The sequence below is a fragment of the Schistocerca piceifrons genome, chromosome 6 (genome assembly GCF_021461385.2).
Source record: "Schistocerca piceifrons isolate TAMUIC-IGC-003096 chromosome 6, iqSchPice1.1, whole genome shotgun sequence".
Taxonomy (NCBI): Eukaryota; Metazoa; Arthropoda; class Insecta; order Orthoptera; family Acrididae; genus Schistocerca; species Schistocerca piceifrons.
Genome location: NC_060143.1, coordinates 318,764,419 through 318,781,392, shown reverse-complemented (window position 1 = coordinate 318,781,392; position 16,974 = coordinate 318,764,419). Strand labels below are relative to the sequence as shown.

The 16,974-nt window shown below is 43.6% G+C and overlaps 1 protein-coding gene across 1 annotated transcript in view; it reads left to right on the top strand.

Annotated features, from left to right (window-relative positions):
- LOC124802575 (histone acetyltransferase KAT7) overlaps positions 1-16,974 on the top strand; it is a 579,753-nt gene that overhangs the window by 553,608 nt on the left and 9,171 nt on the right. Inside the window, exon 9 of the mRNA XM_047263447.1 lies at positions 11,192-11,338. Within this exon, the coding sequence (XP_047119403.1) occupies positions 11,192-11,338 (147 nt within the window). The remainder of the gene's footprint in view (positions 1-11,191; positions 11,339-16,974) is intronic.

The window sequence follows — 16,974 nt, the reverse complement described above, 5'->3', positions numbered from 1 at the left end:
GTCACTTTCGTTTTGTTGCCAAATACAGAGAAGTCGTTTGCAGCACAGATTATTTGTACATGTTTCATACGGCGCCCTTTGTAGAGTGTTTACTCCGTTCGCAACAATAAACATGGTCATCTGCAAATAACATCGTCAGTGTATAATCGGAGTTTTTAAGACTGAAAAAATAAAATTGTTAATTTGTTGTTGTTGTGGTCTTCAGTCCTGAGACTGGTTTGATGCAGCTCTCCATGCTACTCTATCCTGTGCAAGCTTTTTCATCTCCCAGTACCTACTGCAACCCAGATCCCTCTGAATCTGCCCAGTGTATTCATCTCTTGGTCTCCCTCTACGATTTTTACCCTCCACGCTGCCCTCCAATACTAAATTGGTGATCGCTTGATGCCTCAGAACATGTCCTACCAACCGATCCCTTCTTCTGGTCAAGTTGTGCCACAAACTTCTCTTCTCCCCAATCCTATTCAATACTTTCTCATTAGTTATGTGATCTACCCATCTAATCTTCAGCATTCTTCTGTAGCACCACATTTCGAAAGCTTCTATTCTCTTCTTGTCCAAACTATTTATCGTCCATGTTTCACTTCCATACATGGCTACACTCCATACGAATACTTTCAGAAATGACTTCCTGACACTTAAATCAATACTGGATGTTAACAAATTTCTCTTCTTCAGAAACGCTTTCCTTGCCATTGCCAGCCTACATTTTATATCCTCTCTACTTCGACCATCATCAGTTATTTTGCTCCCCAAATAGCAAAACTCCTTTACTACTTTAAGTGCCTCATTTCCTAATCTAATTCCCTCAGCATCACCCGACTTAATTAGACTACATTCCATTATCCTTGTTTTGCTTTTGTTGATGTTCATCTTATATCCTCCTTTCAAGACACTGTCCATTCCATTCAACTGCTCTTCCAAGTCCTTTGCTGTCTCTGACAGAATTACAATGTCATCGGCGAACCTCAAAGTTTTTATTTCTTCTCCATGAATTTTAATACCTACTCCGAATTTTTCTTTTGTTTCCTTTACTGCTTGCTCAATATACAGATTGAACAACATCGGGGAGAGGCTACAACCCTGTCTTACTCCCTTCCCAACCACTGATTCCCTTTCATGTCCCTCGACTCTTATAACTGCCATCTGGTTTCTATACAAATTGTAAATAGCCTTTCGCTCCCTGTATTTTACCCCTTCCACCTTTAGAATTTGAAAGAGAGTATTCCAGTCAACATTGTCAAAAGCTTTCTCTAAGTCTACAAATGCTAGAAATGTAGGTTTGCCTTTCCTTAATCTTTCTTCTAAGATAAGTCGTAAGGTCAGTATTGCCTCACGTGTTCCAGTGTTTCTACGGAATCCAAACTGATCTTCCCCGAGGTTGGCTTCTACTAGTTTTTCCATTCGTCTGTAAAGAATTCGTGTTAGTATTTTGCAGCTGTGTCTTATTAAGCTGATAGTTCGGTAATTTTCACATCTGTCAACACCTGCTTTCTTTGGGATTGGAATTATTATATTCTTCTTGAAGTCTGAGGGTATTTCGCCTGTTTCATACATCTTCCTCACCAGATGGTAGAGTTTTGTCAGGACTGGCTCTCCCACGGCCGTCAGTAGTTCCAATGGAATATTGTCTACTCCGGGGGCTTTGTTTCGACTCAGGTCTTTCAGTGCTCTGTCAAACTCTTCACGCAGTATCATATCTCCCATTTCATCTTCATCTACATCCTCTTCCATTTCCATAATATTGTCCTCAAGTACATCACCCTTGTATAGACCCTCTATATACTCCTTCCACCTTTCTGCTTTCCCTTCTTTGCTTAGAACTGGGTTTCCATCTGAGCTCTTGATATTCATACAAGTCGTTCTCTTATCTCCAAAGGTCTCTTTAATTTTCCTGTAGGCGGTATCTATCTTACCCCTAGTGAGATAGGCCTCTACATCCTTACATTTGTCCTCTAGCCATCCCTGCTTAGCCATTTTGAACTTCCTGTCGATCTCATTTTTGAGACGTTTGTATTCCTTTTTGCCTGTTTCACTTACTGCATTTTTATATTTTCTCCTTTCATCAATTAAATTCAATATTTCTTCTGTTACCCAAGGATTTCTACTAGCCCTCGTCTTTTTACCTACTTGATCCTCTGCTGCCTTCACTACTTCATCCCTCAAAGCTACCCATTCTTCTTCTACTGTATTTATTTCCCCCATTCCTGTCAATTGCTCCCTTATGCTCTCCCTGAATCTCTGTACAACCTCTGGTTCTTTTAGTTTATCCAGGTCCCATCTCCTTAAATTCCCACCTTTTTGCAGTTTCTTCAGTTTTAATCTACAGGTCATAACCAATAGATTGTGGTCAGAGTCCACATCTGCCCCTGGAAATGTCTTACAATTTAAAACCTGGTTCCTAAATCTCTGTCTTATCATTATATAATCTATCTGATACCTTTTAGTATCTCCAGGGTTCTTCCATGTATACAACCTTCTTTCATGATTCTTAAACCAAGTGTTAGTTATGATTATGTTGTGCTCTGTGCAAAATTCTACCAGGCGGCTTCCTCTTTCATTTCTGTCCCCCAATCCATATTTACGTACTATGTTTCCTTCTCTCCCTTTTCCTACACTCGAATTCCAGTCACCCATGACTATTAAATTTTCGTCTCCCTTCACAATCTGAATAATTTCTTTTATTTCATCATACATTTCTTCAATTTCTTCGTCATCTGCAGAGCTAGTTGGCATATAAACTTGTACTACTGTAGTAGGTGTTGGCTTCGTATCTATCTTGGCCACAATAATGCGTTCACTATGCTGTTTGTAGTAGCTTACCCGCATTCCTATTTTCCTATTCATTATTAAACCTTCTCCTGCATTACCCCTATATGATTTTGTGTTTATAACCCTGTAGTCACCTGACCAGAAGTCTTGTTCCTCCTGCCACCGAACTTCACTAATTCCCACTATATCTAACTTCAACCTATCCATTTCCCTTTTTAAATTTTCTAACCTACCTGCCCGATTAAGGGATCTGACATTCCACGCTCCGATCCGTAGAACGCCAGTTTTCTTTCTCCTGATAACGACATCCTCTTGAGTAGTCCCCGCCCGGAGATCCGAATGGGGGACTATTTTACCTCCGGAATATTTTACCCAAGAGGACGCCATCATCATGTAATCATACAGTAAAGCTGCATGCCCTCGGGAAAAATTACGGCTGTAGTTTCCCCTTGCTTTCAGCCGTTCGCAGTACCGGCACGGCAAGGCCGTTTTGGTTATTGTTACAAGGCCAGATCAGTCAATCATCCAGACTGTTGCCCTTGCAACTACTGAAAAGGCTGCTGCCCCTCTTCAGGAACCACACGTTTGTCTGGCCTCTCAACAGATACCCCTCCGTTGTGGTTGCACCTACGGTACGGCTATCTGTATCGCTGAGGCTCGCAAGCCTCCCCACCAACGGCAAGGTCCATGGTTCATGGGGGGGATTGTTAATTTATCCGTTCCAAAAGAATTTCGTTTGTAAACTGCAGCCTAATATAAACGTATGTTGTGTGCCCTCTGTTTTATTTACGTTTGCCTGCGTTTGTATCACGTATCTAGTACTGCGGAATTCTGTAAAATTATACGTTCGGAGCATAACACGGCATTAAAATTAAAAATGGTCGTTAATAAAGTCTGAAACTAGGAAGGTGTTAGTTTTTCAAAAGTGTTATTGCAGAAGAACTGTTAAGCATTAACGCCAATATTAAACACAAAGCAACAGAGACTGTGAGGGAAACGGGTGGTTGATGCCTGTGACAAGAAGGAACATGTTCGAGGACCAGGTTCTGAAGCATCTGGTTTAGTGAATGCAAAATGCGGCCTCGTGTGGGGGGTAATAATTGAAGACATGCGCGGAAAAACTGGCTAACTCTCAAATATAAAAGCATAGCGATAAGTGTTTCCATCTGTTGCCGGGTACAGGAACTATCAAAATTGACATTGGTGTCACCCCAAGTGATATTTAGGGCTGAAACCAATGTCAATTTTGATATTTCCCGCATCCAGCAACAGATGGCAACACTTCTGATTTTTTACATTTGAGGTTTAGCTCGTTTTTCCGCGCATATCTTCAATTCTAGCTGAAGGCAGTACTTGGATTCAGTTCTGCCATAGTGGGTAATCAGAGATGAAGAACTCAAGGCAGGATCGATCATACGAAATGGGGAATTGATTCAGGCTTGTCACACGGAGGCATTTACTGGAAATATATTTAGCATTATCCAATATTATCCATCCACCTTCTATTAGGTCGACGCCTACGTCCCTTTTAATCTCATGGATTCCAGCAAAGAACCTGACTGGTCCATCTACCATTCAGTCTCGTATTTGTATGTCCCGTCCATATCTGTTTCATTTTCATTTCCGTCATATTTCTGTCTTTCACTTCAGTTTGTTCCCCGATCCATTTATTTATTTTCCTGTCTATACCAATAACTCGCAACACACAGCTCTCTTGCTCTATGAACAACTCTCAGGTTCCGAATAGTTTTCGCATGAAAAGTTGGTTCACTTTCGCAAGTCCAAAAACCGGCAATAATCACCGATTGGGAGTTTCCTTTTCAAACTCGTCGGAAGCTTTGTTTCGAAAACCCAAATTAGTTTACCTAAAACTAATTTACAGGACCGATGGCCTCAGCAGTTTGGACCCTTAGGAATTCACACCACACACACACACACACACACACACACACACACACACACACACACACACTAATTTACATCTTCTTATGTCCATCCAAGAGGCTTCTTCGACGACGTACTTAATTTGTACTATTTTCATTTCGATACACTAATTTTTGTTTTAGGATAATTGGTATTCAACCTAATATCATGCTTGTCCTATTAATTTCTTCCATTACTTGTTGAAATTTATGTGCACAGAAGGCAAATTGCGCATTGTAATAAGCAAAATTGTGATTTTTGTATCTGACACTCCTCGATGCAGACTGGCTGTTTAAATCTTTTGCTTATCTGCGTGAAATTAAAGTCTTTTTTACCGGTAAATAATAATACAGAATAAATAATCGGTTGAACGCTTTCGTAATAGAACCAAGTAGTTGCACAACGTAGACAACACCGCGCTGAAGTGGTGTCACTCATAGCCCATTGTGCAGACAATTGTACTCCATAATGTGTGTCTGGGTTTCTTTTGTACATCAGCGCTCAGATTCGCATTATTCTATTTTTTATTGTTCTGTACGCTCTGAATGCTGTTGTATAATAGGCAGAGGCTTCACATACTGTTTAAAAAAGTTTGTATTGGAAAAAAGAAATTTCGCAACTTTTCGAATGAAATTTGTGTTAAGTACAGAACGAAATGGGTAGGTGTACTTAAAGAGATGTTCAGAGAGCAAATAAACGGCAAAGTTACTTACCAGTCATCCGAAGTAAAAGAGGAGAAGAAGAATATATCATCCATTAAGCCACAGGTAAGAATAATGAAGGCAGGAGCAAATATCAAGCATAAAACAAGTTTTTTCGTCCTGTTCACTCGATGAGCCGCAATCGCTAAACTGATGCGTCCGCACTAGTAAGTCAGTTATTAATCATTCCAAGAGCGATTGGAACTAGTTATCTCTCGGCACTTTCAGAGGATAAATGGCATCTTAGTCCATGCGGCTGAGAGTCTCATCTAGCAGCTTCGAAAAATAGGCTTTTAATCCCGAAAAATAGAGAAAATAATATCTGAATAGGATTTCGACGTTCGCTAATTTCTTTTATGTACTCTTGAAGCACTCCCCTTAGGGATGTCGTATGTCTCACGATATACTTTAACGAAGTGAAGTAGCTGCTTGAAACTGCGTTAGTAGTTAACTGTCGTTATATTGTTGTAAACCTTATATATTTATGTAGCTGATTCAACCACAAAAATGAACAGGAAAGTCGCTCCTTTGGGGAAAAAATGGGCTGCTGCTTCCTGTGTTGTACTAAATACGTATCTGACTGGGACATCACATACTGTCTGAGCGGAAATAGCCAAGCAGCAAACTGCGTTTCTTTTTGTCGAAAGCGGTCAAACAGGAAACACAGCTACGTTCACCGGAAAGTCGTAGCAGCGTTTTATCGTATGATTGCTCTTGGGAATTGCCGGAAATGACGAGATTAGTATTTCTGGATGTTGGAAAATTGCCTCTGTGAATGTTGCACTTGATCCGATTAAACAACTCTTTTCCTTCTGTACTTAATGCCTTAGCGTGGGAGGCTATAATTATTCTAGTTTTCCGTCCGTAAATATTAACGGAGTTATTGTGTTTTAAGTGCAATGTTTTTGTGCCAAGGGTTGGAATGACTTTCTATTTATCATCCTTTGTGGTGTATTTACGGGTGCAGGTTTTTCCATATAATAGTGACCTCGTAGACAGATTTTTGTTATTTAATTATTATATGAGTTTTAAAAGCCTCCACATCATGTAAAGAGTTGGCACGAAATTGTTTCTAATTTGTTTGTAGTTGTTCACAGAGATTGCTTATGAGTAGTTTCGTTTCCTCGAAACGAGGATCAGACGTTAAAATTGACTGGAGAAGAACATAATTGAGTAACGACATGCGTAACTGCTACAATGAAAATATGTTATTCCTCGAGAACCTGTACGAATAAAGGAAGCTAAGATTCAGTTACGTTTGACTGCTTTCCGCACGCTGCCAACTTTAACTCACAGACGACGCTGTATTGAATGCGTCTTACGCGGCGATAAGCGAGATGATTTCAAACTCTGTTGCATAAAACATTTCAGCGATGTGTAACTCTGCATGTACTTAAACTATTTGTAGCTGTAGATGCAGTGTTAGCTAACGTTGGCAACGATCAGATATTGATTAGTATAGGTCTATGTTTACATGTACATCTAAAACGTCGTTTGCTATCTTACGGTGTAAGGCTGAGGGTACTCTCGGACTTCGCTGTTTCTTTCGCGAATTTTGGGAGGCCTTAGAGTGAGCTCTAATTATTCTGATTCTCTCGTCATGCACATTTCGTGAGACCTACAGGCTAAGACTTCTCTTGGAACGTACGCTGTCAGTATTCTAACTGTAAACGTGTGTGAGATGCACTTTGCCTCTCTTGTAGCGTCAGCACAGCAGTTTGCAGAGAATCTGCATAACGCTCTCGTGCTTTTTAAATGAACGCCGCTGTTCGCTGGATCTCTATCTCACCTTTTAATCCAAGCTGGTAAGAGACCCAGACCGGAGCAATACTCAAGAACTATCGAGCGAATATTTCGGAAGGTGCTTCTGTCGTGGATGAACTGCATATCCTTGACATGCTCCCAATGTATTTCAACCCGCTATCCTTTTCCTACAACCAATTTTATGTGGTCATCCTACAGGGGTCGACAAAAATATGGAAACACAAAAAGAAACAACATATTTCCTTGACCAGTACGGTGGAGAAATTACGTTGGATTTTAAACAGTCGTCTCGAAATGGGTAAATACGGGTTCTGTGAGGCATTCCAGGGACTCTTATACCATTTTTCTGTAAAATAGAGACCAGGTCAGGTAAAGATGATAATAATAATGTCGTGTGACTAGGACCTCCCGTCGGGTAGACCGTTCGCCTGGTGCAAGTCTTTCGATTTGGCGCCACTTCGGCGACTTGCGCGTTGATGGGGATGAAATGATGATGATTAGGACAACACAACACCCAGTCCCGGAGCGGAGAAAATCTCCGACCCAGCCGGCAATCGAACCGGGGCCCTTAGGATTGACATTCCGTCACGCTGATCACTCAGCTACCAGAGGCGGACCAGGTAACGATGATATAGGTAGATAGTGTTCACTCATCCTGTGGTATCAATAGCTACGTGCCACATCGTAGGTGCGTTCTACTAAGTTGGCACTACGACAGACACCGACGACAGCGTACTCTAGCCGGAGCGGGAGAGCTCTACGACCTCCGCTTCAGATTTTGCCCATTTGATCAAGAGCAGACGGCCGGGATGCTTCACGTGCCATTGAGACTATGTACTACTTACGACGGGTCTAAGGCTTCGCACCTCAGTGCAAAGTTATGTATTCATTTAATATTGTGATATAGTAAAAGCATTTCTGAGAGCTGTACCGAGCGTCTTGCCTCACCTGCTCCTACTCACTTCCTACATTCGGCCTATCCATTCAGTTTACAGGAGCAGACCCACGCGCCGCCTTCCAGGCGGGATACAAAACATGCTTCCCTAAAAAGAACCCCCAAGCTTCACATCTGGCGAGTGTGGTGGCCGCGGGAGACGCGACACGTCATCCTCGTGCTCCCAGAACCAGTCCTCAACTATGGAGTCTGCGTGAACGGGGGTCCTTTCGTCACACTGGGGAACAAACACTGTACCATGGGATGGACCTGACCAGCCAGAGTGGTCACATAATACTTTGCAGTAATGCGACATTGCAGAGTAACCTTCGGGCCCGTGGAATACCACTGTACGGTTGCCCAAATCATCGTCGAACGCACGACACGTTTCACTATTGGACGTTAACTCGGCCAGAAGTTGAAAACGGTATGATGCAGGACTCACCCGACGGAATGGATTTCTTCTATTGCTCTATAGTCTAGTTTTTATGGCTTTGGCGCCCATGTTGGGGACATTCGAATAAAAAATTAGTGGTTTTGGAGTTCCATTTCGCCCTGCAGTTCCCCGGTTTTGGAGCTCCCTTTCGCGATTGCGACATTCAGTGACTTTTGCAGCTGTCGTCCTCCTACTTTTCGTCACAATCCTCTCAAATGACCGCCTATGAAGAATACTCAACACAATCTTTCACCGCGGTGTGACTTATCGAATGACGGTTTCCCGCATTCCCAGTATGTGGTATAAACGTTTAAATTTTCTATACGGTGCCTCTTGAAGCACCGAACACTTTGGCTACCTTGGTTAGGGAAACACCCACCATACGAACACGAATTTGCCCATGTTCTAATTCACTTAGCCGGGCGCTGTGGCCAAGCGGTTCTAGACGGTTCAGTACGGACCCGCGCTGCTGCTACGGTCGCAGGTTCGAATCCTGCCTCGGGCATGGATGCGTGTGATGTGCTTAGGTTAGTTAGGTTTAAGTAGTTCTAAATCCAGGGGACTTATGAACTCAGATGTTAAGTCCCATAGTGCTTAAAGCCATTTGAGCCATTTAATTCACTTAGCTCCGACATAAAGCATTGACAACTGCGCAGAACACCGTTGTGACCACGACTGACACTTGGGATCTATTGAAGATATAGCACAGGTGCCGTTTGTGGTCAGATACAACAGCGCAACCTGCAGGCGTGGACAGCATCTGCATCTGTGTTCAAAGATGCATTTTTTTGCGATGTTTCCATATTTTTGTACAACCTTTGTAGTTTATGTCGAACCTGACGGTTAGTCCTAGTGTTTTACAATTCTTAGGGCAACTGTTTCCAGTGATTTATCATGAATAGTGCAATCGAGAAGTAATAGGATCCTTCGCCTGTTTATCAAGATACACTATATTTATTTGAGTTTAGAGTCAACTTCCAGTCTGTACACTAATCGTGCGCAACTGTCTTCTGGCGTTGTAGCTCTCCGGTATACACCAGCATCGTTCGTGAAGCGCCTCACAGAGTTTCCGACATTACTCACTGGACTATTTATACACTACTGGCCATTGAAATTGCTACACCACGAAGAAGACGTGCTGCAGACGCGAAACTTAACCGACAGGAAGAAGATGCTGTGATAGGCAAACGATTAGCTTTTCAGAGCATTCACACAAGGTTGGCGCCGGTGGCGACACCTACAACGTGCTGACAAGAGGAAAGTTTCCAACCGATTTCTCATACACAAACAGCAGTTGACCGGCGTTGCCTGGTGAAACGTTGTTGTGATGCCTCGTGTAAGGAGGAGAAATGCGTACCATCACGTTTCCGACTTTGATAAAGGTTGGATTGTAGCCTATCGCGATTGCGGTTTATCGTATCGCGACATTGCTGCTCGCGTTGGTCGAGATCCAATGACTGTTGGCAGAATATGGAATCGGGGGTTCAGGAGGGTAATACGGAACGTCGTGCTGGATACCAACGGCCTCGTATTACTAGCAGTCGAGATGACAGGCATCTTATCCGCTTGGCTGTAACGGATCGTTCAGCCACGTCTCGATCTCTGAGTCAACAGATGGGGACGTTTGCAAGACAGCAACCATCTGCACGAACAGTTCGACGACGTTTGCAGCACATTGGACTATCAGCTCGGACACCATGGCTGCGGTTACCCTTGACGCTGCATCACAGGAGCGCCTGCGATGGCGTACTCAACGACGAACGTGGGTGCACGAATGGCAAAACGTCATTTTTTTCGGATGAATCCAGGTTCTGTTTACAGCATCATGATGGTCGCATCCGTGTTTGGCGACATCGCGGTGAACGCACATTGGAAGCATGTATTCGTCATCGCCGTACTGGCTTATCACCCGGTGTGATGGTATGGGGTGCCATTGGTTACACGTCTCGGTCACCTTTTGTTCGCATTGACGGTACTTTGAACAGTGAACGTTACAATTCAGATGTGTTACGACCCGTGGCTCTACCCTTCATCCGATCCCTGCGAAACCCTACATTTCGGCAGGATAATGCACAACCGCATGTTGCAGGTCCTGTACGGGCCTTTCAGGATACAGAAAATGTTCGACTGCTGCCCTGTCCGGCACATTCTCCAGATCTCTCACCAATTGAAAACGTCTGGTCAATGGTGGCCGAGCAACTGGCTCGTCACAATACGCCAGTCACTACTCTTGATGAACTGTGGTATCGTGTTGAAGCTGCATGGGCAGCTGTACGTGTACACGCCATCCAAGCTCTGTTTGATTCAATGCACAGGCGTATCAAGGCCGTTATTAGGGCCAGAGATGGTTGTTCTGGGTACTGATTTCTCAGGATCTATGCACCCAAATTGCGTGGTAATGTAGTCACATGTCAGTTCTAGTATACATTTGTTTAATGAATACCCGTCTATCATCTGCATTTCTTCTTGGTGTAGCAATTTTAATGGCCGGTATTGTATATAAAGTAATGGTCGTAGAATACACTCTTTGGAGTGCTTCTGAACGACTTTTACGCATGTCGATTCCGTCACGCAAGGAATTATCTGTTGAGTTATAGTGTAACGGGTGTTTATTTATCGTAACGAGACGTTAATGGGTTTGCTCATTGGTTGTTTGCGCAGGCTACCTGCTGACGCGCGTCGAGGGCAAGATCGGCTCCCCAGAGAAGCCGCTGTCCGACCTGGGCCTGATCTCGTACCGCAGCTACTGGAAGGACGTCCTGCTGCAGTACCTCTGCAACTTCGGCGGCAAGGAGCTCTCCATCAAAGGTACGGCGTTTCCCGCAACCAGTCCCAGCTATCGCGGCCTGTCTTGCCGCGCTGGCGCCGAGTCGTCGTCTTTGGTACCACTTCTGTAGCGTCAGTCGTTTATTGTATAGACAACTACAAGAGTGATTCGAATGGAAACGTTAAAAGTGCAATAAAATTTTTGTAAGTTTTACTGGCAGTTTGGCATTTGGCAGGAGCTGTCATTCTACGTTAACAAATGGTTAACAGTACAACGAAGAACTAACCAAAGTTGGAAATTTCACTATTTTTATTGACTCCATCACTAGTTTCGGGTCAGAACCGATGTTCAGATCATCGTAACATATTCAAAAATGTTATTTCTGAAATTGCAAAAGCCATGACAAAAATGTGCGAACACACAGTTCCAGCGCATACATACATTTTTGACATGGTTTTTCCATTTTCAGAAATACCATTTTTGACTGTGTTAAGATGATTTGAAAATGGGTCCTGGTCCAAAACTCGTCATCGAGTCAATAGAAACAGTGAAATTTCCAACTTTGGCTGGTTTTTCGTTGTACTAGTTATAAGAAGCTGCTGACCTACAATTATTCCAGTATGCTGGAAGTTCGTAAATCTTTCAACAGTTTGTGGTACTACATTTTTTTCATAACGGAATTAAGCTGTAAATTAAAATAATCTGCTTACCGCTGGGACGAGAGTGAGACAGAAATTGCTTACCATTATTCCCTCTGTGCAGGAGTAACTTTGGGCCACGTTAATTTTAAGACAACACCTTTGTCTTTTTCCTGTGGTTTTTCTACAGCTGCCGTCGCATTCCACATACGAGTATCTGTCGCCATCGGGTTATATCTTCTCAAGCTTCTTCATCCTCCTCCATTTCTCTTTTGCTCATGGCCTCCTTTACCCCATGGAACCAGACAACTTTCGGTCGTCCTGTTCTCCTTCTTCTTTGAGGGCGGTACGTCAAAATCTGTTGTTCGCATTGAATGCCCATACCAGAGGCGGTGCCGTTCTTCTATCCTATCTGTTTCTTCCGTGGTCTTGCCGGGATATTCTTCATGATCTGAAATAGTCCGTTTCTACAACTTTCGACTTGTTTTCAGTCGCATCCCTACGCTGTTGTAGACTCTACAGTAGATATATAGAACATCTTCCTCACTTTCCAACTTATCCTGGAAGACCATAACATAGGATTTAGTTTCTGGATTGCTGTTTTCACGTGGGCCACTCTTTGCTGTATTCGGAATTGAATCTTGCAATATGATGCTACTCAAATATTTAAATTCCTTACATACCATGATGTATTGGCAATCTGCTCTTACTTTTCCTACACTTTCTCCACTTGCCTTGTGAAAATTTACTTTCAGTCCCCACTTATCGTATTATTCTAATAATTTTCTTGGCATAAAGCAGGTATCGTCCTCTTCACAAGCACCGTTAACTTACAATATGGAAAGAACAGTGGGCATATACATTGATCCTTTGTTATCTGAATACCCAATCCTTCACATTTTGTTCTCCGCATGTCTAAGGCTTTCTGGGTGTGTATTCTAAACAACGTAAGAGACAAGCGGTATCCCTACTTCAATCCTGTTGTACCTTTGAAAGGCTGTGGCAAAATTTTATTCCCCACTGTGATTACACATCCAGCAGACTTATATAGGTTGCACATATAAGTGGTAGTCAAATGAGAACCGAGCATCGGCGACAATGGGACGATGGAATGGTTCCATTCAAAAGTAGTCACCACACGCGTTCAGATATTCATCCCAGTGGGAGAGGAGACGATCAGTTGCTGTTTCGTAGAACGTGGTCGGCCTCTGACAAGTCCACAACCGAACCCACTGTTGCACTTCCTCGTCAGACTGAAATTGATGTCCATGCATGTCTTTTTTCAGCTCACCAAAGATGTGAAAATCACACGGTGAACGATCAGGGCTGTGCCGAGGATGTCACAGCGTTTCCCAACTAAATCGTTGAAGCGTAGCCTCCATCCAATTGGCAGTATGGCGACGGGCGTTATCGTCAACAAGATTTTTCCGGCAGACATCATTCGTGGGCGTTTTGAGTTTATGGTACGCCGCAGTTGCTACAAAGTGTTTCAATAGCGCTGCTCACTGATTGTTATTTCATACTGGAGGAAATCGACGAATAGAGGGTCCTTGCAGTCGGAGGAGGAACTCTTCTTGACCCTAGGTAGTGCCGCCATTTCGACCCCGAGGACAAACGGCAAACCAAACAGTGGGAACATGCTACATCTCCCTGCCAAGAAATACAAAGCTGTTTACACAATAACCAGCAAGTTCATGATGACCACCTCCTTCAACGGCAGAGGCCCTCCGTTCATAGAGTTCCTCGAGTGTGGAACCAATATCAGTGCGCAACAACATGAAGACATTTCACAGAAACTGCGACGCGTCGTAAATTCAAAACGCCCATGAATGCTGTCTGACGGAATCATGCTGTTGCAGGATAACGCCCTCTCACACACTGCCGACCGTTTTCTGCGAAACAGAAAATTTATCGCCTCGTTTCCCAGAGGGATAAGTGTCATAAGGGGGTAGGACGTCAAACGGGCCGACTTGGAGCAGGAGAGGCATCACACGACATTTTAATTTCCAGTGTCTATACTTTTTACAAATAAGTTCATAAAACTTTGTCAGCATGATCAGGAAAGATTCAAGATTCACACTCATTGCAGTGGAAGTTCGAAAACATAACGAAATAATTTTTTTTACATGCGAAATTTCATTATTTTTTTCACTTACTAATGGCTGCGTTTGTTGCTGTAGGTACACTTTTCTTCTTATTTAATTTATGAAAAAACGAATGAGCTGTTATATTTTAAACTTCATGTTTAGGGAAACACAAATTTTATAGTTAATTACTTCAATTTTTACCACAGTTTTTAATAGATTTGGAAAATTCTAGAGTTTCATACACCTGTAAGTATGGTTTGTATGCTGTGCAAAATTCATCGAAGAATCTCTCTTACTTATGAAGAAAAGTGTACCTATAGCAACAAATGCTGCCATTAGTAAGTGAAAGAAATTATGAAATTTCACATGTAAAAAAAATTACTTTGTTATGTTTTCGAACTTCCACTGCTATGAGTGTGAATTCTGAATCCTTCCTGGTCATGCTGACAAAGTTTTTTGAATTTATTTGTAAAAGTATAGACAGTGCAAATGAAAATGTCCTGTGGTGCCTCTCCTGCTCCAAGTCGGCCCGTTTGACGTCCTACCCCCCGTAACACGTGTAGTCATTACTTTTGACTGAAACCATTCTACGCTCTCGCTGTGGCGGTTGTGCGGTTTTCATTTGACTGCTTCTTATAAATGCAGAGTCAATATTGCCGATCCTATAGCGAAGAGACATGACGCAACATTAATATTTCTAGGATACACGAAGGGAGCTTCCCTGCGTAAGACGTTCTGGGTGCTGTACGCCTCTTCTACGCGGTGTTCGTGGACCACTAAATGAGGACTGTGCAACGTCTAGCGCCAATGCGGGACACGAAGGGCGTGGGGAGGGCGTGAGGGCGTAACCGGCGGCCTCAGCGGATGATTTTACAGGCCGCGAGCCCGGCAGGGCGAACCGGTTCCCGCGAGCCAGTGCGTTGCCCGGAAGACGGGGTCGCGGAGGACGCGACACCTCGCCGGCTTTGGCTCTGCAGCGGAAATTCGCCTTCCACAGAACGGACGCTCTTAGCGGAATGGCCGCTCCCGTCTGGGAAGACAGACGCTCCACTCACGCGATTCTTCGCTTCCCAGTACAGCGCGGCGCCATTTACCGCCTGTTGCCGGGATGTTGTACATCTACATACATACTCCGCAATCAACCATACAGTGCGTGGCGGAGGGTACCCCGTACCACAACTAGCATCTTCTCTCCCTGTTCCACTCCCAAACAGAACGAGGGAATAATGACTGCCTATATGCCTCTGTACGAGCCCTAATCTCTCTTATCTTATCTTTGTGGTCTTTCCGCGAAATGTAAGTTGGCGGCAGTAAAATTGTACTGCTGTCAGCCTCAAATGCTGGTTCTTAAATTTCCTCAGTAGCGATTCACGAAAATAACGCCTCCTTTCCTCTACAGACTCCCACCCTAGTTCCTGAAGCATTTCCGTAATAATCGCGTGATGATCAAACCTACCAGTAACAAATCTAGCAGCCCGCCTCTGAATTGCTTCTATGTCCTCCCTCAATCCGACCTGATAGGGATCCCAAGCGCTCAAGCAGTACTCAAGAATAGGTCGTATTAGTGTTTTATAAGTGGTCTCCTTTACAGATGAACCACATCTTCCCAAAATTCTACCAATGAACCGAAGACGACTATCCGCCTTCTCCACAACTGCCATTACATGCGGGCCCCACTTCATATCGCTCTGCAATGTTACGCCCAAATATTTAATCGACGTGACTGTGTCAAGCGCTACACAACTAATGGAGTGTTCAAATATTACAGGATTCTTTTTCCTATTCATCTGCATTAATTTACATTTATCTATATTTAGAGTTAGCTGCCATACTTTACACCAGTCACAAATCCTGTCCAAGTCATCTTGTATCCTCCTACACTCACTCAACGACGACACCTTCCCGTACACCACAGCATCATCAGCAAACAGCCGCACATTGCTACCCACCCTATCCAAAAGATCATTTATGTAGATAGAAAACAACAGCGGACCTACCACACTTCCCTGGGGCACTCCAGATGATACCCTCACCTCCGATGAACACTCACCATCGAGTACAACGTACTGGGTTCTATTACTTAAGAAGTCTTCGAGCCACTCACATATTTGGGAACCAATCCCATATGCTCGTACCTTAGTTAGGAGTCTGCAGTGGGGTACCGAGTCAAACGCTTTCCGGAAGTCAAGAAATATGGCATCCGTCCGATACCCTTCATCCATGGTTAGCAAGATATCATGTGAAAAAAGGGCGAGTTGCGTTTCGCAGGAGCGATGCTTTCTAAAGCCGTGCTGATGCATGGACATCAACTTCTCTGTCTCAAGGAAATTCATTATATTCGAACTGAGAATATGTTCGAGAATCCTGCAACAAACCGATGTTAAGGATATTGGTCTGTAATTTTGAGGATCCGTCCTTGTACCCTTCTTATGTACAGGCGTCACCTGCGCTTTTTTCCAGTCGCTCGGGACTTTGTTTCTGTGCGCTATCCTGTGATGATCGACATTAAAGGGCAGCCGCTGTGCAGTCCAGTTTGTAGAAAAAAAGACGACTGGGTCAGCCGCCCAAGGTTTTCTTAAAGGTATCAAAAAGATTACGTGTGTAAACTTGTTACCGCACATTTGTGTCATGATCAGTAGGTTCTTATTGCAATGAAATCTTGAAACATAACAAATTAGTATAAGGGGAAATCAAAAAGTTTCCTTTCGAAGGCCGTGGAGTCCAGAATCTGTACTCCAAGCAGTCAAAATCGCCATGAGCATTGAGACAATCATCCCAGGTTGATGATACCCTATTGGTAAAACAGTGTCCTGCTGCCTGAAGAAGTCCATAGCTGCCTCCTGCACACCCTTCGAGGCTTTTTTTAAGGGACCGAAAGCGTGACAATCGCATGGGGAGAGAACGGGACTGTAGAGCGAGTGCTCAAGAGTCTCCCACTTGAGTTGCTGTAAC